Raw genomic sequence first — 27,217 nt, 5'->3', positions numbered from 1 at the left:
GCAGGAGTTGATTCTCTTCTTCTACCGTGTTGTCTCCGGGATCATTGTCAAGCTTGGCGGCAAGTGCCTTTATCCACTCGACCCTCTCCTTCCCATCTATCGTTTTTTTCTTTCTCTTATTTTTGAACAAGACCCTTATCGTTCTACCTTTCACTCTTCCCATCGGTGAAACGGTATCCAGGTGCCTTTTAGCTGAGCTATCTAGAAGGCCATGGGATCCCGTAGCTAGAGAACGGGGAAAGGCGCTGGGCTGGGAGCCTTGGTGGGTTCTGAGTTTAGGAACACCGCGCGTGCAGCCTCGGAGCCGGTCCAGGTCCGGGAAGGGCGGGGTTGCGCTCTAGGGGCGTGGCGGTGGGCGTAGCCCCTCCGGCCCCGCCCCTAGACGTCGCGGGGAGGGCGGGGGAGGAGCGCAGCGGGCGCGCGCCGCCTGGCCCGGCGGAAAGTTTTCCTGGAGGAGTTTTGGCGGCGGTAGCGGCGTCAGTGGCGGCGGCGACAACCGGAGCGGGCCATGGACGCGCTCAAGTCGGCGGGGCGCGCGCTAATCCGGAGCCCCAGTCTGGCCAAGCAGAGCTGGGCGGGCGGCCGGCACCGCAGTGAGTGTATGCGCCCCGGGTCGGGCCTCCGCCGAGCTCCGGGCCAAGGTGGACTGGGTGGCTTCGTCCCGCCCCGCGCGGCGGGGCCGGGGGTCATGTCCGGCTGCACGTCTGGGGCAGGTCGACAGGGATCAGGCTTAACTCGGGGTCCCCAGGTGTGGCGCGAAGGGGACGTCTAGAGCCTCTCTACCCACTCCAGCACAACCTACAGGGTCCCCTCTGGACGCTGGAGTTTCGCAGGTCCCTGCCTCGAGGGGCGATCCCAGCCCGGGTGCCATTCAGGGTCCCGCTTCCTCCCCTCTGGACGCGTCCAGGTGGCGAGGCTGGAGCCCAGGCTATTTACAAACCCTGTTTTCCTCCGTACTTTTCCTTGGGGGCTGGTCCGAGTCCCTGGGCACCTAGGCAAAAGGCAGACTCAGACTCGCTGCCATTTCTCCCGGGAGTCTGGAAGGGTGGAGAGGAGCCTCCCCCAGCCACCTCTCGGGTTACTTTCGGAGAGCCGTCACCTGGCACCCTCCCCCGAGGCCTGAGAAACCTAGCTTAGGTCCCTCCTCCCTTTTCATTCGCGTGGGATGATCACCCAGGCCTTCCCTTTCTGATGTGAAGCCAAAGTACCCGGGCTCGCGGCACACCCTCACCTGCCACCTACCTGGGGCCCCCCACCTCTCCCACTAACAGTACCCCCTCCCCGCCCCCAGCTTCTCGTCAGCACCTTCCCTTGCCGGGCTCCACCAGGGGAGCCCGAGTTTCCTAGTCCCTGGAGCGCCAGCGTGTCTGGGCCTCGGGAGCCCGCCCTGCCCCTCCTCATTCCCACTGTGGTGTTCCAGTTGTGGGCTCCTCCTAGCCCTGACTGGCATCGGGAACGCGTGCTGGTGCCTACTGGCGGGGGTGGGGTCAGAGGCCCCTTGGGCAGGGCATGTACTGACTTCCACACTTAACTACCAAAATAGCCCTTCAAAAATTCGTGGGATGTGACCAGGGCTTCTGAGTGTGACCTTCTCTTCCAGTGGACGAACCCTGTGGTTTTTCTACTGGGACAAGAGAGAGAAGGGTGGGTGGGGAAGAGGTCTGAAGGGGAGGGAGCCAGGAAGCAGGGGATGAATCTAGGGCATCAGGGTACATTTTGGATGGTGAGAAGTTTCCCTTCCAGCTCCAGCCTTAAGGCCGATCACTTGTTCTTAGTGATTCTGTTTCCTATCCTGGAAAATAGGGATAAAATTCCTGCGGGGCTGGGGATGTGTGTGTTGTGTTTGGTAGGATGCTTGCCTTAGCTTGCAGGAAGCCCGTGGTACTTTAAGTTCTTGGTTCCAGTATCGGCACTAAACAAATCAGGTGTAGCGGTTCGTGTCTGTACTCCCAGAACTAGGGAGTTGGAAGCCTACAAATCAGAAGTTCACAGTCATGAGGTGTCAGATAGTGAGTTTAAATGAGGCTGGTCAGGGATAGGTGTCAGTTAAGATGTTGCTAGTCTATTTTACAGGTTGGTGATGAGGTCTCTTGTTGTCTAGGCTGGCCTAGGACTTGCTGTGTAGACCAGGTGTGCTTTGAGCCTCTGATCCCCCAGTGCTGGGATTAAAGGTGTGCACCGCCATATAGTTATGTCCATGTCCTCTGGATTCAACCTGATTCTTATCAGGTTGGCCAGTTCTGAGATGGGGGCCTCAGCCTGTCTGTACCCTGGAGGGATGCAGCGCTCTCCTCTCTCCCTGCTCCTCCCAAAGCTCTGTGCTCACAATGAGCTCCTCAGAAACCTGGCCTATCTTTGGTTAAGTGTCAAGTTCGCAATATTCCTTTGCCGGGAAGAGTATTGCTTGGTCTGGAACTTTTGTGGGAGTGTCTGTGCTTGTCTTACTTGCCTAGAGGTGGTCTCAGTGAATGCATGCCCCTGCTTCTGTCTCTGGTATTTGACTTCTGTGAGCTCATTGGCTCCTGGGAGGTGACAAAGCTTGGGATTCTTATCTTCAGACCCATTTTAGAGATAGGACCGGGAAATGAAGTCCTAACTCTAGGCCTAGAGCATGGCCTGAGGCAGAGCTTCCCCAGCCCAGGGATCTTAGCCTTATTCCTTGGGTTTTCTGGCTGTTGGGGGGCAGCTCCACCCCAGGTTTGGCTAGCTGGCCCCCAGGACCAGGTTAGACAGGAAAGCCTTGGGTGTGGCCAGCATGAGAGGTTGGGACCTATCCAGCCCTTGGGTCTAGCGTTTAAGATCAAAGGCCAGAGCCTGTTAGATGGGAAAAGGGACTTGTTCTCAGGCGGGAGGACCTGAGTTCTAGTCCTGGGCTCCATTTGGAGGAAGGAGAAAACCGATTCCCAGGAATTGTGACCTCCACACATGCACGGGGACTCTTCTCCATAGACATAATGAGTATTAAAAACAAAACAAAACAAAACAAAACAAAAGCTCAGAGGACAAAGCAAAGATGAGGGATTCTGGGTAGAATCAGCCCCTGCTGAGAAAGAGAACCCTGGCTGGAGCTGCCAAGCACCGACCTGCTGGCTTCCCACTCACCTAGGAAGAGGACTCTTCTTTCTCATGGCCACTTCCCCTTATGAGACAGGGTTTCCCAATGTAGCCCTGGCTGCCCTGGAACTCACTCTGTAGGCCAGGCTGGCCTCAAACTCTGGGATCTCCCTGCCTCTGCCTCCAGAGATCTGAGAACAAAGGAGTGTGCCACCACCCCCACTGGCCAAAAGATCGCATCTCAGCTCCTTGCCAAGAATTTTTCCCAGCTCAGCGATATTCTTCCTAAAGGTCCTGGGGGTCACTGTGACCCTCATTCCTTTGTGGGTTGTGCTAGGCTGTCAGAGACAACCCCCAAAAGATAAATACAAAGTACCTGGTTCAGTAAAGTGATGGTAGGTGGGGAGCTACTCTTATTTACCTGTAGGCATGTAAATACCCTTGGGCATAATCCTTTAATCCCAGCACCGGGGAGGCAGAGGCAGAGGCAGGTGAATCTCTGAGTTTCAGTAAAGCCTGGTCTCTAAGCCAGCTGCAGGACAGCCAGAGCCACACAACAGAGATACCTTGTCTCAAAAACAAACAAAGCAGAATGTTGCCTGTACCTTACCTGCGACAATGATAGAGGCACCGTGAGTCAGAGTGTGTCCCCTGAGAGTGTGTAGTGTGACTTTGGTTCTCAGTTCTGGTGGAGGAAGGGACAGGGGGAGAAGGCCACAGATAGTTGGTGGGGGTGGAGCCAGCATAAAATGCTAGCATTAAGTAAGATAAAATGGCAGTGGGACAGCTTTTTCAGATAGCAGTGACTGTGCTAGTCTAGGAGTAGCCGTTGAGACATGAGAGGGTTTCCCAGGACAGCTGAGAAGGGAAGGAAGCTGTGGACAGTGGGGCAGTCCTGGGACCTAGTTCAGAGGTGCCTCAGGATAGAGTCAACACTAAGCTGTCTTGTTCCTGAATGGCTGGAGCATGCTGTACACAGAGACCAGAGTTCCCTAGTTTAGGGGCACCACAGGACACGAGGTAACCTCCAGCAGCCAGGCTGCAGAAAGAAGGGTGGGTGCTAGTGTCAGTGAGGAAGCGGCCTGCACAGAAGGGATCAGAGAATGAGGCCCTGGTAGCCACCTCTCTTGAGAAGGTGACCTGGCAGACACAGGTGTGTTTAGGGGAAAAGGCAAGAAGAACATTTGGCTAGTGGAACCGCAGTTCTGGGGGACATTAAACTAGAGGCTCCTCTCGGTCTGGTTCCTGAGGGAGGAACAGGATGTTTGAGGAGTTGGGTCACCCAATGTTGACAGGGGTCAGATGCTCTCTTTGGGTGCCGTGGAGTGCATGTGTCACCCCTGTCTTGCACTGGAAGGGGCTTGGTGTTTGTTGGGTCTTGGGGCTGCTGTGTAGGGCCCTTTGTTTCTATTTCTTGCCAGTGCTGTGACATAGTGACTTCCCATAAAACTCCATAAGCTGCCTGCCCGTGTGCGTTAAAGCCCTTTGTGCTTGTTGGGTGGCAGTGACAGTGGCTGGTTCTCATGGGGCTCTTGGTTTGTGCCAGGCAGGGTCCTGTACAAGCTCGTCTGCCCTGTGACAGTGCCACAGAGTGGGTACCGTTACACATTTCAAAGCCAGGAAGCTGAGGCTCAGGAGGCCGAGGGACTGACTCTCCTTTCCTTGCCCAAGAACACTTACTTTTTTCTTCCAGTGTATGTAGATATGAGGAAGCCCTGGCTGGAGGAACAATCAGTTGTTCATTTTTTCTTTTCTTTCTTTCTTTCTTTCTTTCTTTCTTTCTTTCTTTCTTTCTTTCTTTCTTTCTTTCTTTCTTTTTTTTTTTTCAAGACAGGGTTTCTCTGTATAACCTTGGCTGTTCTGGAACTCACTTTGTAGACCAGGCTGGCCTCGAACTCATAAATCCACCTGCCTCTGCCTCCCAAGTGCTGGGATTAAAGGTGTGCGCCACCACTGCCCGGCTCAGTTGTTCATTTTTAAGAACAATCTTGGTGGCTTTAACTTCTGGAATTGGCTTAGTCCTTTTTGGAGGGGGTTGGGGTGTTAAGACAGGGTTTCTCTGTACATATCCCTTGACTGTCCTGGAATGCAGACATCCCCTTGCCTCTGCCTCCTGAGTACTAGGATTAAAGCTTGCATCGGCCACAATGCCTGGTTCTTAGTCCTTCTTGCATTTGGAAACTCTCTGCCATGGAGGTCCTGAAAGCTCCGCCGAATTTGTCAAAGGTGACCACGTTCCTGGCAGGGCAGAGTTTAGGCCCCCTCCTAGGATCTCCCTGCAGCTTCCTAGATATCCTCAGCAGGCTTGGGAACCAGGCCCATCCCCACCACACCTGTGGATTGGCTGCAGCTCTGATGTTCAGACTCCAGCCAGCCAGGTCTTCTAGGCAGCGAGGGGCAGGCCAGGATGCCCATGTAGCTTTAACTCTTCTTGGGGCCTTAACAAGGAGGGAGCACATGGTACCAGCTGGAGCTAGACTGGACATGTGGTCTGTCCCCAACTAACTCCCACAGCGGGTCATCTGTAAAACTGCAAAATGAAAGTAGCGGAGTCATTGCCCACCACGAGGCTGAGAATAACTCGGGCAGGAATGAGGCTTCGGGTGCAGGCCTGTGTTTGCCCAGGGGCCCCTGGGAGTTCTGCTTGGGAAGGGGTGCAGCCCTGGCTCCTTGCTGTTTGCGGTGTCTGGTGGTAGGAGACCATACTGGTCTGTCTGTTTGTCTCAGCACTCTTTCTTGGGGAAGTTGTGGCTGCCAGAGGCCTCAGTGAACAGCAAGTCACGTGCCCAGAGGCACAGGAGAGGAGACTGTGCTGCAAGGGACCCGTGGGCAAGCACTCAGCCCAGAGGCCGGTCCAGTTCCTGGTCCTGCAGCCCAAGGAGCAGACTGGAAGGCAGGGCCTTTGAAGAAAGGCAGGCAGAGACCGCTGCTGGGTGGTGGGTGATGCAGCAACAGCAACAACCAGGATTGGGAGAGCCTGCATAGACCTGCCCCAGGCCTGGCCTCAGCCACCTACCTTGTCTAGTTATTTCACCCGCAGTTTAAACAGCCCCGTGGGTCCCGGAAGGTTAAGTTGCTGTCTCTGTTTTATTTTATCCTTGAGACAGTCTTACTATGTAGCCCTAGCTAGCCTGCAGCTATGTCACTATGTAGATCAGGCTAGCCTCAAACCCACCTATTAGGATTTGGGGCCACCACACCCTCCCTTTAATCAATTAATTTTTTTTTTTTTTAGATTTTTTTTTAATTATTTTTTAGTGTTGTGTGTATGTGTGCATGCACATGAGTGCAGGTTCCCACAGAAGCCAGAGAGAGGTATTGGATCTGCCTCAGGCTGGAGTTAGAAGGAGGTGTGAGCTCTAACCAGACCCAGTCATGGTCATGGTCATCGTCTTCGTCATCATCATCATCATCATCGCTCTTAACTGAGTCATCTCTCAGCCCCCATTTCTTTTTCCTTCCTTTTTCTTTTTTGAGACAGTCTCATGTATGCCAGGCTGGCCTCTGACTGGCTGTAGAGTCAAGGTCGACATTAAACGTCTGATCCTCGCGCCTCTCCTTCCAAGTACTGATTACAGCATGTGCAACCACACCTGGTTTATGCAGAGGTGGGGATGGAGCCCAGGACTTCATGCCTTCTAAGCAAGCATTCTACCAATAAACAATACCCGAAAATTCCTTTCCCCCATTTTATAGATGAGGAAACTGAGGCTCATGGAGATCTCACTCAGGGTCATTCCGAGTATCAAACTAAGGGCCTCGAGGTAGCTTGCCTGCTTCGGATTAGGCGCCCTGGGAGAGGCTGGGCTCTGCACAGCTCTGGCTGTCCTGGAACTCACTATGTAGATAGATCAGGCTGGCACCAAACTCACAGAGATCTGCCTGCCTCTGCTACCTAAGTGCCTGGGATTAAAGGTTTGTTTCTGATACTAGATCTCAAGGCGTCATTTAGGCTGGTCTCTAATTTAGAATCCTCCTGCCTCTTCACGAGATTATAGGAGGGCACTGCAGTACTGTGCTCCGAAGGAGCATTCTGGGTATTGAGAAAGTAGATGTTGCAGTAGGTGGTGGGAGCTTGGGGGGTGGGGGAGGATGTGCTCCAATGCGCGTATGCGTGCGTGCTTGGAGAGGAGGGAGGCGCTTTCAAACACCCAGCCATCGCTGTGGGCATCTCTTCTGACTTGCTGTGTGATCCTGCACAGAACTTCTCTGGGCTTCAGTTGTATCGTCTGCCAAGTAAAGGCTTGGACGGAGAGTCTCTGAGGCTTGACCTGGAAGTCAGTGTAGGAGGGGGCGGAGCCATAGAGAAAAGGTCAGATCAGGGAAGGAGGGGAGTAGAAACATGTCAAGCATTTGAGGTCGAGGAGGAGAGAATGTTTTGACAGCGAAGAGATCACCAGTGACCTTGGCAAGCTTTGGCCCTTTGGAATGAAGTGAGCGGAAGTGGCTTTGGACAGGGGCCAGGAAAGGGCTGAGCCGGAGGAAATGGGAGAGCGGGACCCAGAGATAGGGGAAGGGTGTTTGCCTTAAGGCAGGGCTGGATAATGAGAAAAGGCCAGTCTCGATTGATTAGTATTGCCTGCCTGTGGCCATAGTTGAGAAACCGGGTAGCATTGCTGTCTATTAGCAATGTCTGTGAAGGACACAGGCAGTGGGCATGGATGGGTCTCAGGTTGGAAGTGGTGGGCTGGGTACCTTATCTATGAAGAAGTGGCAGTACTGGTTAGTAGGAAATGCCTAAGGACCTCTCTCTGACCTTTGACTAAAATGGAGGCATTTTAGTTAGAGTCCTTTATACTCCAGTTCCCCGGCTGTAGAATGACACAAAAAACCTGCCAGGTCATCGTCCCTGGACTGTTGTTTGAAATAGTGGCTCTGTGTGTCCTGGAGATAGCGCCCTGAGCCTTGGTTTCTTCCAGAGCAGGGAGTTGTTCCGGAGTCCTCATTGCCTGACACAGAACTGGGGGCACCACAGGGACTCTCTGCTCCCTTTTGGAGGAGCTAATGGATTGGACGTTGTGTTGGGCTTTAGGGTCATCTGAGTTGGGGCTCGGCCTCATGTTTGGTGATGAGGCCCAGAGGGCACTGTGTTGAACAGAGCTGAGGTTGAGGGTGTTCAGGCCATCCCTGTACTCTCAGTAAACATTGCCAGCTGTGTGCTGGGCTCTGGGTGAGCAGTCAGCGAAGTTCCTGCTCACTTGGGTCTGAGAGGAGAGGTCGTGCTCGCAGGCCTCCTCCCGCTCCCACCCACGAACATGCAGTGTTCGTTGGGGGGACAGTGTCTTGCTAAACACATATCATGAGCTGTGAGCCCTGTGGATGAAGTGACAGAGCCCCTGGACCCTGAGGCTCTGGGACATGGCCAAGGAAGGCTACAGGGAATCCAGAGGGAGGTCATGGTGGTGTCCATTGCGTCCAGGATTCTGCCCGCTCCTGACAGTACAGGAATATCCTAAGCCTATATCATGACCTTTCCCTCATAGCTGGCAGGGAAGGCAAAGGGCTTCTGTGTGGGATGGGCACAGTCAGATGAGTAGCTCCTACGGGTGCAGTATCTGCGGGGTGACAGGAGGGGCCCTAACAGGGCTGTGCACTCACACCCAGTGACATCACTCCCTTAAGTAAGCTTGGCTCTACTTCCCGCTGTGCGATGGGTGCCCTTAGCCTCTGTTGCAAGGAGGAATTGGGGCATGGCCAAACCTTCCGTTGGGGTCTAAGCCCCCTTGATCTCAGCAATCTTTCCTGCATGGGGGCCAGGTGGGTCCCTTCCCAACTCTCCCCTGCCCTCTCTGTGAACCCAGGCTCACCCCTCTCTTTTGGTGACATCTAAGCCCAACTCCTCTCCTTGGGTCTAAACACGTGTGGGGCTGGGATGTACCAGCCTGTGGGTAGCTCTCCCTGTATTTGCCGTGGTAGCTGTTGGTCCATGCCTTCAGCTCCTGGGCCTCAGTTTCCTTATCGCCTTATCAAAGAATCAGGCTGAGGGAGGAGGCAGGACCATCTGCCCAAGAGCACTGATGTTGAGTTTGGATTCAGGAGATGGCGTAGCCCGAGTCTCTGTTTGACTTCCTGGTCTTCAGAGCCACCGTCTGCGGTGTGTATGACAGGTTGTAGGTGCTCCTAAGACTGAATGGGGTCAGTGTATGTGAAGCTGCTAAGGTGTTGGGTAGGCTGGGAGATACCGGTCAAAGTGAGGATGGGGGCACCCCAGGGCCCTTTGTAGGCATGCGGAGGAGGTGGGCGGTGAGAGCCAGGCCTGCTCAGCAGACTGAGGGTTGCCTGTCCTGTCCTAGAGTTGCCAGAGAACTGGACGGACACGCGGGAGACACTGCTGGAGGGCATGGTTTTCAGCCTCAAGTACCTTGGTATGACGCTGGTGGAGCGGCCCAAGGGCGAGGAGCTGTCTGCAGCTGCTGTCAAGAGGATCGTAGCTACAGTGAGTGCCCAGATACCCCGTGCCCCACCGGGACAGCTCACCTTGCCCCAGTTGTCCTTGTCCCTAGGTAGGATCTGTGTGACATGAGCCTGGCCCACCTTGAGTCTCCTGTATCCAGCTCATGGGTATTTATGGGGATTGCCTTTGTATTTGAGGTAGTCAGCATCCGCCTTTCAGACCATCCTGGCCGTGGCTGCTTCCAGCCTTGAGTCCCCACATCAGGCCCTGGTGACTCACTAGCCAAGGAGGGAAGGAAGTTGTTTCCCATTTACCATGTCTCTACTGCTTGGCTGTGAAGCCCAACAGAGTGTCTTCTCCCTGGCTCTGAGGGAGTGTGGGCCCTTTAAGTCAGCTCCCTAGGGCGTCCTTGACCTGCAGCTCAGGCCCTGGCATGTGGGTGGAGCTGGGTCCCCAGGTCATGGTGCTGGGCTGTGGCAGCACCTCAGTGCTCTGTCTACCCTTGTCCCTCCCCCGCTACATGTTCTCTGGCCAGTCCAACTCTTCCTCTGGGAGTCCCCATCTTCCTGGACAGGGAGGTGTAAGGCCCCTCCTGTGAGGGCCAGTGCTCCCCAGACATCAGCTGGGAGTGGGCAGTGATTGTCCCTGTGTGTCTCGGGAGGGTGGTCCTGGTTTGTTTTCTGCTACTGTGCTGCCCAGACAAGAGTTGGGTAGGGGGCTGGAGAGGTGGCTCAGCGGATGAGAGCACTGACTGCTCTTCCAAAGGTCCTGAGTTCAAATCCCAGCAACCACATGGTGGCTCACAACCATCCCTAATGAGATCTGACGCCCTCTTCTGGGGTTTCTGAAGACAGCTGCAGAGCACTTATAATAAAGAAATAAATCTTAAAAAAAATTAAAAAAAAAAGAGTTGGGTAGGAAAGGGTTGGTGTGTCTTTTTTTGTCTGTTTTGTTTTTCGAGACAGGGTTTCTCTGTATAGCCCTGGCTGTCCTGGAACTCACTTTGTAGACCAGGCTGGCCTCGAACTTAGAAATCCTCCTGCCTCTGCCTCCTGAGTGCTGCGATTAAAGGCACGCACCACCATACCAGGCAGGGTTGGTGTGTCTTAAACTTGCACCACAGATCATGGCTGAGGGAATTCAGGGCAGGAGCTGAAGTGGACACTTCGGAGGAATGAAGCTCACTGGCTTGTCCCTCATGGCCTGCTCAGCCTGCTGTCTTCAACAAGCCAGGACCACCTACCTACCCAGGGGCAGCACCAGCCCCCACTCTGGAGCCCTCCCACATCATCACCAGTCAAGGAACTCCTCCCTCAGACTTGTCTCTACAAGCCAGTCTGATGGAGGTGTTTTCTTAACTGAGGTTCCCTCTTCCCACTTGATCCTAGCATGTGTCAAGTTTACAAAAGCTAGCCAGCACCAAGGTGCCAGTTGAGTGTCCTCCTGTGGCCCCTGCCCTCTTCTCACTGCCCCCTCCCCACTTCCCCTGTCCCCCGTGTGCCCCTAGGCCAAGGCCAGCGGGAAGAAGCTGCAGAAGGTGACACTCAAGGTGTCACCCCGGGGGATCATCCTGACCGACAGCCTCACTAGCCAGCTCATCGAGAACGTGTCCATTTACAGGTAAGCTGTGAGGGACTGCCTCGTGTCTGCTCTGCCACTTGAGGGGATGATCAGAGTGTCCTATCAGAAACTAGACCATAAAACTTTCTTTCTGAGTCACGGGAACCTGAATTTCCTTCATCTGTGAAATGGCCTGGGGGCAGGTCCTGCCTTCCTCTGCGGTTAGGTCGGTTATGTTGTGCCACTGAGAAACCCACAGCTCACAGGGAGGCTGGGGTAGTGGGCACCGCTGTTCCCTAACCAGCTGATGCCGTGCTTAGTCAGGCTGGGAGCACACGGCTGTGAAGTCTGCCTGGCCTTCTGCCTTGAACATAGTGCCCAGCCCTGGTTATTGGGTTCAGTGCCCCTGAGAGGCCTCAGGCAGGATCTGGAGCAGTAATGGAGATGCTCTCTCCCTGGTCCCTGGCGGTAGAGTCTAGCCCCAGGGGCTTGAGACTACCCCACTTCTGTCTCAGCTGGTCAGGTGTAGGGGTACAAAACTAGAGGGGGGGAGGCAGCCCAAATCCATGCTATCCATGGAGCAGCCTGAGGCTCACAGAGGGAGAGGCCTGAGCCTGCACCATGAGGGGGAGGCTGAGCTGGGATGAGCACCTTGGCTAGAGTTCTGTCTTCCCAGGTCCCAGGGCAGGATGGGGCAGACACGGGTGTGTTGGAGTGCTTCCCGAGGGCCAGGCTGCTGCATTTACCCCACCATCTCTCTAAGCCAATGCTTGCAAGTGCCTGCTTAGCCCTGTGCTCTGGGCACATCCAGTCCAGAAAGGAATGGGGGGACGGTCATAGGAGACAGTTTCTCCCCAGAAAGAAAATAAGGAGGGTGTGCCAGTGGGGAACCAGGAAGGCCTCCCAGTGGTGGTGGCTCCTTACAGGATCTGGCTGACGGCTTTCCAGAAGCAAGGCACGGTTAGCAGGAAGCCAGGTGCCTAGGATGGAAAAGCATCTGGGGACACGGCACCCACTTCTTCCTTCCTGGGGATGGTCGGTGGTTTTATTGGAGCAGTGTATTAAAATCTGGGACTGTGTTGGTGACTGGTGAATCTGTGAGCTGCCCCACTCCTGAGCCACCAGCCCCTCCCCTAACTGTGGTTCTTAGGATAAATAGAAGAAGGAAAGGGTTAGCCAACCAGAGAAGGCAGTGAGGGCTGCGGAGCTGAGGTTGTGGGGTAGAGAGGCAGGAAGCTGATAACGTCTCCCCTGCACCAACTCGGGCTCCTCCGGGGTCATCTGTACATATCCCTGGACCCAGCCTCAGTCCTGGCTCCACCCCTGGCCTCCTGGGAGATGGTCCTGGATATTATCTGGTCTCTGATTGGTGTAGGGCAGTAGTTCTCAACCTGTGGGTCAAGACCTCTTGGGGAGGTTTAGGGGAGAGGTCAAACAACCATTTCACAAGAGTTGCCTGAGAGCACTGGAAAACAGATATTTACATTATTCATAACAGCAGCAAAATTGGTTATGAAGAAGCAACAAGAATAATTTTCTGGTTGGAGGCACCACAGCATGGGGAACTGTATTAAAGAGTTGCAGCATCAGGAAGGCTGAGAGCCACTGTCGTAGAGTACGTGAAGGGCCTTGGGAGGAAGGGTGGGGTCTTGCTGTTCCTTCCAGCCAGTGGACAAGGACCCTCCAGGATTGTGGCTCTGAGCTTACATCCCGACTCTATCAACAGCATTGTGTCTCAGACCCCTGGCTCTGAGGACCGCTCAGGCGTTAAACAAGGAAGAATCTGCAGGCCCCTTGGTGCATTGGCTGGTGTGCAGTTAGGTTCAGGTGATCCTGTGAGAGGTGTGACCCAGTGTGGCCTGGAGAGAAAGAGGAGAAAGAGGCTTCCTTCATTTCTTATTTCCATCTCCCCTGTGTGGCCTGAGTCCCTCCCTGGAGATGCCAAGGTCACCTCCACAGAGGCTTGCCCTGGTGGTGACCAGGCAACAGGCTCTCTGGGACCCAGGAGAGGCACATCTGGATGTGGTCAGATGCACATCCAGATGTGATGAGGTGCCGCGCAGGCCTGGTGATACTTCTCGCCTGCTTTCCAGGATCTCCTACTGCACTGCAGACAAGATGCACGACAAGGTGTTCGCCTACATCGCCCAGAGCCAGCAGAACGAGAGCCTCGAGTGCCACGCCTTCCTCTGCACCAAGCGGAAAGTGGTCAGTGTGAGAACCGGGCCCAGAGGGGACAGACAGTAACATGGACTCACACGGGAGGAAATCCCTGGGGAACTCAAGTGGGCGTGAGAGGACTCGGGCTGTGACTAGCTGGCAGTCTGGCTGTGGGCAGTAGGCTAACCCATTGTTCCCTAGAAGCACCTGGGTGTGTTCCTCTCAGCGATTGGCTGGGTTTGGGGCTGTGGGGATCATGAAGTAGTCTGGGAGTACAGGCCTTGTAGGGATTATTAGCTTTGGGAGATGGGAAACGGAGGGACCTGGGAGAAGGGAAGACTGAGACCTTCAGCTGGGCTCTCTGGGGTCACACTTGGGAGGCAGATGGCCTCTTTGCAACCCCTCTGTCCTCTTGTGCTCATTGGGGAGCTAGGCTTCCAAGTGTTTTCATTTGGTCTCCAGGGCAGTACCATAAGGTGCAAGTGGTTAGGGTCTCTGTTGCTTTTTTCTTTAGCCTTTTAATTACAATCAAACCCAGCCCAGAAGCCAGCAAGCTTGCTCATGCTGGCGCAGCCAGCCAGGTGCAAAACGAAGCTCCGAGCCCACAGTTCCTCTCCTCTGAACACCCAAGAGGCTGAGAGCTTCCTGTCCGCACCCCGTGGCCACATCTGATGGGGCTTGGTGGCCTCCAGCCTGTGCTGTGACTGGGGAGGAGACAGCGCTCTGCTGACCTTGTCGACCCTGGTTTCTGGGGCTTTTGAGGGTCGAGTGGGAGGAAGCGCCTAATGTCAGCTGCCTCAGCATCTGTGTCTTGTTCCGACCTGATCCCCAGGCCCATGCTTCTCAGAGATGAGACCCTTTCCTTCCCCATCAAAGGACAGACACATCAGAAACTGCACAGTCTCTGGGGTCCCACGTCCCTAATATCAGATGAGTTTCTAAAGGCTGCAGGAACAAAATGACAACAAGCAGTGACTCAAAACAGCACAGATTCATCCTCCTCCCAGACCCGGGAAGAGGCAGGCTGGAGTAGGACAGGGGCTTGCGTTTCTTCAGCAGCTCGTAGAGAGCCATGTCTCACAATCCCACTTTCTAAAGCGCCTTCACGGTCTAATAAGAGTCCTTGGGCCAGCCTCTGTTCTCAGAGGCAGCTGTGTAGTCTGTCTTAGTCACTGTGCTATGACCAAGGCGACCCTTCTAAAAGGAAGCACTTAACTGGGAACTTGTTTACAGTTCAGAAGTTTAGTCTATTATCATTGTTACAGGAAGCAGGCAGCAGGCAGCAGGCAGCAGGCAGGCAGGTGCTGGAGCACTAGCTGAGAGCTACCTCCGAATCCCGAGGTAGAGAGAGAGAGAGAGCGACACTGGGGGCTTCCTGGGGCCTTTTGACTTCCTCCAACAAAGCCACATGTCCTAATCCTCAAACAGTGGGCCTGCGGGTGCTGGCCAGCCATAGTCAAACCACAGTGCACGGTCTCCACACGGCTGCTTCTCTGACCATCCCTCTGAGGCCCCTGTGGCGTCACTGGATAATCCAGATTAAAGCCCCTCCCCCATCTTAACACCCTTAACCCAATCCCACCTGCGAGGCTCAGTAGCTGTGTGCAGGACACCCAAAAGACAATGTGTAGTGTGACCATGGGTGAGTGTCGTCCTTCTCTGGCCTGCTCACCTATCAACAGAATGAGGAGGTCACCTCAGCGACCCCTAGGGTTGTTCCGAAGGCCTCATTTCTTTTGCTGCCTTCTGTCCTTGTAGGCTCCCTGCTACCAGCCACCCACCTGGGGTCCTGCAGGGACCTGAGCAGTGGTGGCATCTCCCAAGACTGCCTGGTTCCCACAGATGGCAGGTGACTCTGGTATGAATGAGGCCACATTGACTTAAAAATACAAACTTATTATGTCCTCACTGTTTGCTTCTTCCTCCCCACGGAGCGCACCAGGCAAGGCCGCCGGCCCTTGACCATTGTGCAGGCGGGCACTCGTGGGAGGGGCATTAGCACGGGAAGCAGCTCTCTCCGAGGTGTGAGTGAGGCAGGACAGGCCCAGGCCCAGCCATTCAGAGGGAGGCCTGAGCCAGAGGACAATACACAGCCTGCCCCAAGTTAGCAGACATTGCTGACAAACAGAAGCCAGCTACCTCGCTGCTGTGGCTAACGGAGCTGCATGGGATGGGGGCAGGACTCTTGCTGGACACCCAACTGTTGATTGTCTGCACGGCCTGGCTGTGATGTGTCTTCCACCCATCTCTACCTTTTGTCACCCAGGGTTCCCAAGTCACTCTGGTGTGTTATAGTTAGCTCTCAGGTTGCAAGGCATAGCACTGAGGGTCAACAGAGTGGATGGCCTGTAGGCCTAAGATTTCCTGATTATCTGAAGGGTTTGCAGGGATGAGTTGGCACCCTTGGCTCTGTCCTCCCTGTTGGCAGTTGTCGCCAGTCAGTGGACCGTGCTCTGCTGAGTCTGTGGAGGAGGGACTGGGTTTGACACTGAGTTCAGGACTTGGCTCTAGGGTGGAGGTTTTTGGATCTAGAGGTCAGGGAGCTGCCTGGAGACTGGAGCCTTAAAGGATGAATAGAGTAGTGACCAGGAAGGAGTGTGCCAGGCTGAGGGGAGAGATGTGAGGAAGGAGTGCAGCTAGCTTACGGATTGGGTGTGCAAAGGGTGTGCAAAAGCCTAACTTGATGTGGGCCTGAGGACCCCATCAGGGAGCCAGGCAGCGGCACGGTGCGGAACCCGGGGTGCAAAAGTGGTCCTCCTTGAGTTTTTACCTCTCCTTGCCGGCCAAGCAAGAAGGTTGGGCAGGGGTCCCTTCTGGGTCCCTCACAGCCCAGCCCAAGACCTCCCTTCCCTGGTCTCGTTTGGGCATGACCAGAGCATCAGTGTGAGGAAGTGGTTCGGTGTGCTCAGGTAAGAAGCCTCAGCTCTGCGAGCGAGCGCGGCCTCTATGCTCAGAAGGGGAGGAGTTTAGGCTCACCACGTAGGCATAGGCTGGGACACCCCAGTTCTGTCTGGCCAAGGGACAGAGCTGTTTCCTCCACGTAGACCTTAGTATTCTTTGTACAGAAGTTAACGTGGGAGCCAGGTAAACCCTGGCAGGGCTGATAGTGAGCACAGGGCGTGTGTATGCTGCATGCCTGCCCCTCTTTGACTTATTGATGAGGCCTGCTTCTGGGGAGCAAGATAAGGATGTGGACAGTTGGGCCAAGTGGAATCTTCTGGCTAATAAGACAGACAGATCTACAGCAGAGGTCCCAGGAGGGCAGCACAGTGGCCTGGGGAATACAGGTCTTCCCTCTGGGTGTTCCCGTGACACATCGATGGGGAGGGGTCCCTGGGAAAGCAGGTCACCCCCAGGCCTTCCCAGCCCAGCCCTGCAGCTACCTGCCCTTATTGCTTCACATTTCAGCTCCGGTTACATGTTTACTACGACTTACTGTACCCGGCAGAGGGGCAGGAAGGCAAATGAACCAGATTTATGTAAACAGCATAAACCTCTGTCCCCGGGTTACTGCAGGTAGACATAATGGCGTTTCCGTAGCCGTGCCACATGGGTGACCAGCCCTTGCTCCAGAGTATAGTGCTCTGACTTGGGCTGGTAATTAGCCCATATTTTTAGTTCATGGGCAATTCTCAATGGTAACTGGGTCTATTAAACTCGATTCAGACGTGACAGCTTAAATTGTAAACAGCTGTGAAGAGTTTCATACTTAATTACCATATTTAAGTTTTACCATAAAGCATCCGTACTTCCTTCAAAAATGTAAATGACGGAGACATTCAAATGAGATTTTATACTTTGTGAGGTTTAATTGGCGCAGATCAGTCCGTTTGGAGAGTTCAAAAAAATTTTTTTTAAAAGAGTTTTGAAGGCGGTGGCCACAAATTTATTTCTCAATTAAATCGAGTTGTCTGGTGGAAGCTGCTCAACACTGAGCTTGTTCTGCAATTGAAGGAGTGTGGTGCCCTTCCCTGCACTCCCAGCGCCGAGCCGGTTACCACAGGATGGGGCTAACAGGAGACTGTAGCCCCAATCAGGACCTTAGACACCATCGCTGTCACTTGAGGGCTCTGTCTGAGCTGTGGTTCTCTCCTCGATTGTAGGAAACATACACATTGGGATGTAAGCCTATGAGATAGAGACACTTCCACCAGCAGATTCCAGAGGGAGGTGGGCAGGTCTGTAAAGCCCTGTGTTGGTGACAGAGGTGGCGCCAAGGCACCCGCTCATAGGCTGGTCATGTGCTAGATGGCTTTTGTTCCTAACCCTTGCCAGCATCTCGATTGTGCTACCTCCTACTTTGCTGGGGGGGGGGGTGTCAGTTTTCAGCGGCTGGCACCCCCAAATGCCCTGTAACCCTGAATAGTGGGACTTCCACTATTCATTAGTAGTTCATTCAAGTATGGTTAGGCTCTTCGCCTCCTGTCTTCTGCTACCTGGTCCAAGAGTTCTGTGAGTGTAGGGAATCCTCAGATAACCCAGGAGGACTTCCCAGAAGAAGTAGCCCTCACAGTTGGTTTAGGTATGCCTGAAGAGGCAGGTGGTGAGCAGCCATTGTTGGAGGGACTGGACAGGAAGTGCTTCAGTAGGTTTCAGCTGCCTCTCCAGGCTGTGGCTTCATTATGCCCTAGGCTGTTTGTGGGAAATGAGAGAGCTAGGCCCCTGCCCCCTTCCCTCAGCCTTTCGGAGCTTGGCATGGGGTGGGCACCCCCTCAGCCCTCCAGTTCATACTTGCTTTTGCTGGCTGACACTGCACCCATCCCCACCCCCATTTCCTGTTTTTCAGGCCCAAGCCGTCACCCTGACTGTAGCCCAAGCCTTCAAAGTTGCCTTTGAGTTTTGGCAGGTGTCCAAGGAAGGTGAGTCTTCCCCCCCCGGGCACTGTGAGTGATGTGGGAAGGGACAGGTTCCAGGCAGGCGTCAGACCCAGGCTGACCCCACCCTCATCTCGTCCTGGGTTTGTGGTTCTGAACAGGTCCTGTTACTTCTCTAAGCCTCAGTTTCCCCATCTGGACAAAGGCCGTCTTCCCCCTCCTTTAGAGTGTTTGGGTTTAAGGGAACCCTGGAAGGTGTTGCTCCTCTTTGATGGCGACCTCCGCCTGCCTCTGAGCATACTCAGCCTGCCTCCTCCCCAGTGGCTAATTGGAGACGGTGGTGTCTGCTTTAAGGGCTCAGCAGCTCATGCCTTGATCCCACAGAGAAAGAGAAAAGGGAGAAAGCCAACCAGGAAGGAGGAGACGTCCCAGGGACCCGACGGGACAGCACCCCCTCACTGAAAACCTGTGAGTCTTGGGCACCAGGCTTGCCCTCTACCCAGGCCTTCCCTCCTGGACTCTTGCTGTTTCCTGTTCTGTTAAAGTCTGCAACACAAGTGCCTTGTCGGGAGCTAAGAGGTTGCTGTGCTTGCTCGTGCGCGTACCTGGGTGTGCCCTAGGAATACGCACAAGTGCATATGCGCTCCTGTCTGCCTCAGAGCCCGGTAGACATCCCAGCCTACTTGGTGTGCTTTTGTGCATTCAGTTCCTGTTAGGAATTTGCAGGTTCCAGGTCTGCCCTCTGGGGCCACAGGTCCTCTCTAGCAAGCAACTGCCCTGGAGCTCCAGGTGGAACTGGGTCCGGGTGGGGATCCAGGTGATCAGGGTCCTACATCTGGACAAGGTCAGAGTCCGAGAACAAGTCAGGACCAGTATAGTGCAGGAGTACCAGAATGCTTGCAGAGGCCAGAGGGGCTGTACCTCCTTTCTTCCTAATGTCCCCAACTGACTCCCCCTAGTGGTCGCTACCGGGAACCTGCTGGATTTGGAAGAGGTGGCTAAGGCCCCGTTATCTACAGTCAGCGCTAATACCAACAACGTGGACGAGACACCACGGCCTCAGGTCTTGGGCAACAACAGCGTCGTCTGGGTGAGTAGCTCTGTGGCCTGGGCATGGTTTGGGGATCCAGTGAGCTTTAGCCAGGTCTCTGAACGAGCATGGAGTGGTTCCCAGGTCCAGGCCCTGAGACCATGACTTAGAGGCCTCTGGGCGGACTAGACCCAGCACAAAGAACCCAGGCTCTGGGTGGAGTGGCTGAACAATGTCCCCTCTGAAGCCACGGTTGTGTCCTTGACAGGCCTGGTCCCCAGCACAGCCGTCTCCTCACAATACTCTGACTTGGAGTCTGTGGCCCTTCCCACCCTGAGCAGCAAAGGCTCCCTTGTTCTGGGCATGGCAGGTTTGTGCCTGGCATCTTCCCTTCTCAGCTGTCTAAGGGCACAGCCCTGCTGCTGGCTCTCAGGACTCATGGCCTGCGCCTGACCTCTGTGTCAGCTTTTTCTTTCCCTCAGTGAGGACACTGGCCTTCCACAGCATCTCCCAGAGGAACCTGAATGGCTCTTAATTTCAGTTTTCATTTGGGTTTCAGTCGGTTTCAGTCTGTATTATCCCAGTGCATCATAGACAATGCAGATGTTAGCATCCTAGCAGCACTGACGGACCGATTGGACCCTGCTCCAGCATCTGCGGATTCCTTGCTCCATTTGGTCCTGGCTAGCCTTCTGGGCCAAGAGTCACTGTGGAATGACACCTGGTGACTGTCATGGTTCCAGCCTGGCCTGGCCTGGCCTGGCCTTGCCTTGCCTTGCCTTCCTTTCTTTCTGTCAGGTTGTTTTGACTTTTGAGACAGAGGCTCTCTACATAGCCCTGGCTGTTCTGAACTTTGGCCTCAAACTCAGAAATCTGTCAAGTACTAGGATTAAATGTATGGTCCACAGGCCAGGCCCCAGTTTTGAGACCATGGATTGGGTATGAAGGAAGCCTGCCTGTGCTAGTTCCTATAGGCACCCCCTCCCCCCACCACACACACACATACAGGTCCCGGGTCCCTGTAGCTCCCTTGGGGACACGACCCCACCCAGAGTTCTTACTTCTCCATTTGTTTCCCAGGAGCTGGATGACGGCCTGGACGAAGCATTTTCAAGGTAACAAACACTCTGAGGGCTTGTGCTCGGTGCAGGTCTCGGGCTGGACCTGGGCTCTCCTTTACCCTTGGGCTTTAGCTTTCTGCACAACAATTCTTGGATTTCTCGAGACCGGGAGCTTACTACGAAGGAACGAAAACCTTGCATGGTGTCTGATGTGTGAAAAAGCTTTTGCAGTTCAGTCAAAATGCAGGCGTAGCTTGAGAAGGCTGCGGGTGAGGACTGGGTTCCTCTGGTTCCTCTGGCCCGGGTCCCTGGGCCTCCTTCGTTCCCCCTTTGGATGCAAAGGGTCTTCATTGCCTCCTGTCTCAGGGCTTTGCTTAGGGTTGGTGCCTTTGCCCTCCAGCCTCCCTCCTCCCTCTTGCACCTCTTGCTGCAACCAGGGTCCGATCAGCAGGTGAGGCCTGGCCAAGGACTCAGGCCTCTTTCTCCCACCTTCCCGAGTCACTGCCTGACTTGTCCCACATTTGAAAAACAGCTTCATCTACTTTTCATGAATGTTTGGTTGTCACAGGTCCTTACTATCAATTTCAAAAATCAAATCACTGTATTATAGTCCCTTGGCCCAGACTGGCCCCACGTCTGCTGACCCTGATCATGAGCATGCCTGGTATCTGTTAGCTCACAGCCTTGGTCCTGGGGCCTGTGCAGTCACTCAGGGCTGTCAGAGGCCTCCATCCAGGTGTTTATATCCCCTACGGTTCCCTCCTGAGGACAGAGCGACCTTGCACTGGCCTCTCCAGGCTCCTCCGGACAGTAAGGCAGACAGAACAAACCAGTAATGTCTCCTGTGTGACTGTCAAGCACATACTAACCCCACTCACGCCAAGTCTTCTCATTGAACATTTCCTGCCTACGACTGGCTCAGTGGATGCCCTGGCCTCTGTTAGAGCAGGGTATCACGGCTCTGATTCTCTTGGGCATCCTGTTGTCTGGGGCTCTACTTCCTCTGCGGATCTTTAAGTCCAGCCTTTTTCCCCCTCACAACCTCTCTCCTGGTCCAGTGCTGACCAGGCTGTCCCTGTCCGCAGCCCCTGCCAGCCCCTCAGCTGATGCTTGGCTTACACAGCTTTGCCTTCCAGGCTGGCGCAGTCCCGGACAAACCCTCAAGTCCTGGACACTGGACTGTCAGCACAGGACATCCATTATGCACAGTGCTTATCGCCCACCGACTGGGACAAGCCTGACAGCAGTGGCATTGATCAAGATGATGACGTCTTCACCTTCTGAGGACCCGAGGCTGGCAATACACTACTGGCCTAGACATGGGACGGACCATAAGCCACCAGCAGCAGGCAGCCAACTTCAGGAGCCATCAGCTGCCTTTGGCCAGGGGCGTCAGAGCCTACAGATTCAGGTTGCACAGTCACTCGGGGAGAGGGGGAGAAAGATGCCTGCGGTATCCAGTTGGTGACTCCTGGTTTATGCTCGGAAACCAGTTTGATTCAGGTGCTCATGTGTGTGGGGCAGGGCCTGGCCTCCTGGAGCCAGTGCCCCCTCCTGCTGTGGGCGTCAGGACAATGACCAAAGCCGTTGATGTTCCTTTTCTCTGGGCATCCTCACTCCTGAAGCAGTAAGAGCCTGCCGTTCTTTGTGTACTGGATGGGACGTGGCTTTCAGGAAAGTTGGGGCTCCTCAAGCTCTGCTTCCTCGGGGCCGAGTAACTGAGGCTCTCAGAGAGGCAGCCCCTGACCAAAGACACATTTAACTCTGCACTTTAACTCTCCCGTAGTGGCCATGGTTCGAGGTCCATGATGGTGCTTTGGGAGTAGAGCTTGCCTCCTGCCCTCCCTCCACAAGGGGGCCCCAGTCCCTGACGTGGCCCATACAGTGCTAGGACCTAGTGTACCAGCTGCCCATGACTCCCAGAGTCACTGCAACCATGGTGATCACCTCTGTGGCTCCTGGGAGTGCCCCCCACCCCCACCGCCAACAGACAAAGCTGGGCCTGCTTTTCTGTTTTGTCTGTTTGTCCTTGTGTGTGCTCCATTTTCTGCTTCCCCACAATTCCTGGGATGATACCAAAGCCTAGCACTAGGCTGTGGCAGGCGATTCTTGCATCCATTTTACAGATAAAGAAACTGAGGCGACACACGTGTTGAGGGGTGGAGTTGAGAACAGAACCCAGATCTGATACCAAAGCTGCCGTCTGTGCTGCCACCTCCCAGCCCACGCCTCTTTCTCTGTGGCTTTGTTGTCCTCCCAGGAACCAAAACTCCCCAGCTATTTTCTGACCAAAATGTGTTTCATAACAAACCATCTGGTGCCTTTTCACACAGCGCTGGCGCAGGCCGCCATGCCCTGCTAGCTGCTATGCCGCTGACTTCTGGGCAGATGTGTTTTGAAGTCTGTTAATTCCATGGGTGAAACGGTATCTCACTCTAGAAACATCTTGCTGTCCTTTTCTGACCTGCAGCCGTAGTGGTCCCTCGACCCTAGCTGGTGGTCGGGGCGGTCCAGTGGTGAGCTTCTCTTAATCTCTTTTCTCCCTTCGCTGGTCCCGTGGGCTCTGGCATCCTGAATCTCAGCCAAACTAACAACATCTTTCCATCGCTTGTGAAAGCTGGTCTCAGTGTCCCCAGGAAAACACACTTTTCCTGAGTGGCTGAGTCGGACCCTTGCCTTGGGGGTTGGGGGGCACTTGGAGAATTCTTGCTAGAATAAAGGTTGCCAGCTCCCTTTCCCTGGCCAGCTCCAAGGCCCCTGCTCCTTAGCCCAAGTGGCCAGGGTACGGGCGCGAGGGGGACTGTGTGGTGTTGGGTGATGCTGTAGTCTTGCTTCCTGTGCCTGCTGCCAATGCTGCTGTGTGAAGCTGGAAAGGCAGTTCTGAGCAGGAAACAATAAATGTTCCCTTTCTGAGTGTGAGCATCACTTGGAGTATTGCTGGTAACAAAGGGCAGGGTGGCGGCTTCTGAGGAGCATTGGTGTGTCAAGAGACTGGACTAGGCCACTGCACCAGAATGGAGGGCGAAGGCAGGTCCCCAGTTGTTGGGCCAGCAGGGTACCTTCCTTCTTCTGCAGACTGCGATAGTGTGACGAGGTCACTGTTGGGTGATGTAAGACCACACCAGTGGGCCTGTGCGTAAGCACTCTCTGTTTCTAACAGTGTGTTCTGGTCGGGCTCTGGGCTCCTGAGACACGAGTGTGAGAGTGTGCCCATGTGTACCCCTTCCCAGGGATGGTGCTGTTCCCATGACTCTCCAGTGACTCAGAGTTGCAGGGTTTACCTGCTATTGGACCTGGGCTCAGTGCTAGGAATGAGCATGGCCCACTCGAATTCAAGATGTGTGGCTTTGTGTAAAAGGGGACAGAAGCAGAGGGTGGCGGGTTCTGTGAGATCCAAAGTCCAGCTACCATGGATCAGTTACCTGTTTCCTTGAGCCTCAGTTTTCCTGTCTGTAAACAGGGTCTTCTGTGCAGTGTAAAGCAGTGTAAAGACTGTGTAAAGCAGTCTCCTGTGCCTATGTTCTTGGGATTTTATGAGACTGTTGACCATTATCACATTATTGGTAATACATAGCCAGTGGCTCAAAGGTTTTCTCAGAGCAAAAGGTCATTTGGATCGAATATGTACAGTCCTAGCAGACTCTTGGACAGTGACTACCACTCTGAGTATACTTCCTGTGTGCCAGCTGACTCACAGAAGTCAGCTAGAGCCTACATGCCATCTGATACCTACTGCTGAGGGCGTCGTGCTTAGATGGGAGGCAGTCCTCTCCTGAGTGCGTGGTAAGGCCACAGCCCCATCTTATATCCCTAACCCCCCCACCCTGCCATGTAGGGATTTCCCAAGAGATTGCTATGATCCAGCTGCTCCTGTCCTGGCCAGACTCACAGTGACCATCCCAGCAAGGCCACATTCCTCAAGTTCCACGGGCTTCTATCTGGGGACTCCCCGGCCAATCCTCCTCCCTGTGGCTTGTGGGGGTCTCGGGCATTTATGCCTTCATTCCATTGAATAGGCCTACTTCAAGTATGCTGAGGCAGAGCCTTCTGATGCCAGCCGCCGTGCAGACTCCCTGAGAGGCCCGGTGGATCAGAGCAGACTATAGAATTCCTTCCTTTTTCCCCCATAATTTGAAAAGACACCCAACAAGCTCATCTTTCGGTTTAAATTTGGCCAACGCCTTTAGTCTCCGGATGTCTCAAATTATGGATCCTGAGCGCAGCCGTCTGCTCTTTCATGCATAACAGGCATAGTGAAAGAACAAAGCTGCCTTTCAGACTTGATGTGACCTTCAGCTTCTCTGGGTGCATGTTGGGCTGGCTCTCCAGGAGACGCTGTCACAATTACACCTTGCAGAGGGGCTTCCCAGCTTCCGTGCCTGGGACAGGCTGGAGACTGGGTTTACCCTGCCTGGTGCAGCAGAACAGGCAACCTGCTTGGCTAGTAGGAAGGACTACTAACCTTGTCAGGACCCTTGTGCCCAGCCTTGGCGAGATCAGTCTGCTGTGGCACACTGGGAGGTGGGTGGTAGTAGTAGTAGGTAGTCTTAGAACTATTTAAAAAAAATGACTTTCATTTGTTCTTTGACAAGTTTATAGATGTAAACAGTGTCTTGATCCTGTGTACCCCCAACTCAACCCTCCTCCTCCCAGGACCCCCAACACATTCCTTGTGCCACCTTTCTTTTTTCCTTCTTTGTAACCCAGAGTACAGTTAGTCCTGCCTGTTGGAATGTTGGCTGGTCCTGCTGGCTTTATCCTGTGTAGGTAGTCATGGCCGTGGTGAGTTCTTGACTGTGCTGTCTATATCCCGTCTAGACAACAGCGCGCCTCCTCTTCCCAGTGTTCCCTGATCCTTGGGAGAGAGATATGAGAAAGGTTGACACTAACGCCCTGTATAGGGAGAAGCCACTTGTCTCAGTACTAACCCATTAGGCGTCTGCAGTAACGGCTGCCCACTGTGGAGAGAAGCCATGCTGGCCAAGGGTAAGAAGAGCGCTGGTCCATGGGTACAGACATGAGTGTTCAGAAGCCAGCGTGGCATTACGTGTCCTTTAGCAAAAGAACAGTAAGAAGTCCCTCATGAGGCCCGTGACTGGTCTAACTATGGAGTTTTGACAAGGTTTGTGGTACAAGGTCTGAATTCCTGCAGAGTAGGTCTTCAATGCCAAAGGGGCTGGTTATTCATAACCTTCATGCTATTATTGCCTGAGGGAGCAGATCGGGCATGGTAGGTCGGTCTTGTAGCATGGAGGATTGGGTGCTAGCTAAGACGACCGATGTGTTTTCTCCCTCCCCTGGCCTGCATGGCTCCCGACAGCTCTGAAAGCTAGTCAGCTCTGAGGAAGCTTTCAGCTGATGTCTGTGTCAGAGCAAGCAGAGTGTGTCTTCCGCAGTAGAATCTTACCAACTAATTTGGGTGACCTCTGGGACCTCCCTGACCAATAAGTTGTAGGGAGGTATCTTCTATTGTCCCGCTTCATCTCTGGGATATCTGAGGGACAGGAAAGATCAGCAAGGTGACCGACCTCAGGCTTACATTCAGGAAGAGGTAAGTCTGGAAATTGAACCCCGGGGTATCTCAATCCAAAGCTTATTTCTGCCTCTGCACCAGTAGTGGGGAGTTTAGAACGTCGTGGGAGCTGATTCCACAGTTAGCACTGGCAGGTGCCCACTGCGCAGATCCATTGGCTGAAGCTATGCTGCGCCTACCCAGCTGGCTGCCCACCTTGGGCTGCTGCCCTGGACATGCCCACCATGGGACTCTGCAGGGCCATGTGCCCATTGCACCAGGCCCTGTCTTTTCCTTTTCCCTGCCAGCTTGAGGATGGTTTTATCAGAGGAGGGACAGTGGGTGCCAGTGCAAGAGGACTGGAAGGGAACATTTGCAGTGTCACATAGTGAGTTTGAGTTGACCTAATGGCTGCCAAGTCATATCTGCCTTTGTGGGGATCGTAGAGGTTAATTACCACAGGCCTCAAACTCAGGTCCCATGTGTTCAGTGTCCTGAGGTGGCCCTCCCCCTGCAGGTCACTAAGAACACCCAGAGAACATGACATTGCTCACGGGGAGCTCCTGGGGCCCCCTAATGCCAGCATAACACTGCTGGGCAGCTTGGAGCTTCCGGCCCAGACAGAAGTGGGCTGGGACACGAGGCCATGCTGCTAGGCAACCATCAGCGCATTTCTGCTGATCACCAGCTTGGCCCTGTCTGTGGATGACAAGAGGCCTCTGCTCTTGACCCTTAATAATAGTCCAGGGGCGGGGGCATGGTTCCCCAGAAGTCACTGGTCCTGCATGCTTGCCTACGCCAGTGGGAAACAGGGTTGAGGGGTATTGCACGGGATGCCTGGTGGGTCTGCTAAGTGCGGAATGGTCCAGGTGGACCTCACGAGAAGAAGTAGAAAGTTGAAGATGCTCTTGATGGCTCGGTAGCTCTGCTTTTGGGGGCCCTGTGTGAGCCACTCCATGACCAGGTGCCCAGGCACTTCCTGACTCCGTATGGTAATGACTGAATCAAGGCAGAAGTAGAAGGCTTCTGGGAGCCTTCTGAAGAGGTCAGGAGCCGCAGGTCACAGGCAGCACAGGAATTTGCAGGTCATCAAGGCCCTGGTTCCACACTTCCCAGCAGGCACAAGTTGTAGTGTGCTGGGTCTTCCTTACTCCCAGAGGGCAGCCCTGCAACTCCTGAGCTGCTTTGGCGAACCTCTGGTGTCTAATTCTACATCCTGACCAAAGATGTTGCTTTCCAAAATGTTCTCAAATAAAGGTTCTGGAATCTGTGTGTGTGGTGTGTGTGTGTGTGTACGCGGACATGGATGTATCAGGTTGCGGTGCCCATGCGGAGATCAGGAATCAACTGTCCTCTCTGCCCACCTTTACGTGCGTCCCAGGGATGGAAGTCATGCCATTGGACTTAAGGGGAAGCATCTGCCAAGTCTAGACTCTTACTGCCAGGAGATGCCTTTGTTAACACTTGGGAGTGAGAGCCTCCATGGGCATAGGACTTTGCCTACAGCTGAGAGACGTGCTGAGATAATGACCCGTATATCCAAAAGCCCCTTGAGCTCTTAATGGAGGGGCCAGAGCTGTAGGAAGTGAGTAAGACAGGAGGTTGGGGGAGGGCCCTGAGGAAAGCGCCAGT

General features: G+C 54.3%; 1 protein-coding gene across 2 annotated transcripts; it reads left to right on the top strand.

Annotated features, from left to right (window-relative positions):
- Positions 1–376: 376 nt before the first annotated feature.
- Positions 377–26,855, top strand: Ldlrap1 (low density lipoprotein receptor adaptor protein 1). Of its 2 annotated transcripts, none has more exons than XM_006538423.4 (9): positions 377–599; positions 9,348–9,490; positions 10,956–11,068; positions 13,102–13,216; positions 17,955–18,027; positions 18,367–18,450; positions 18,942–19,072; positions 20,093–20,127; positions 21,210–26,855. In XM_006538423.4, the coding sequence occupies exons 2-9, from the start codon at positions 9,395–9,397 to the stop codon at positions 21,355–21,357; spliced, it is 795 nt and encodes a 264-aa protein (XP_006538486.1). In that variant the 5' UTR covers positions 377–599; positions 9,348–9,394; the 3' UTR covers positions 21,358–26,855. The 2 variants fall into 2 exon arrangements, with proteins under 2 accessions (XP_006538486.1, NP_663529.2); NM_145554.2 differs by having other exon boundaries at positions 405–593; positions 21,210–22,997.
- The last annotated feature ends 362 nt before the right edge of the window (positions 26,856–27,217 follow it).

The sequence above is a fragment of the Mus musculus genome, chromosome 4 (assembly GCF_000001635.26).
Source record: "Mus musculus strain C57BL/6J chromosome 4, GRCm38.p6 C57BL/6J".
NCBI lineage: Eukaryota > Metazoa > Chordata > Mammalia > Rodentia > Muridae > Mus > Mus musculus.
Note: the sequence above shows the minus strand (reverse complement) of the source record. Positions and strands in the feature narration are given on the sequence as shown.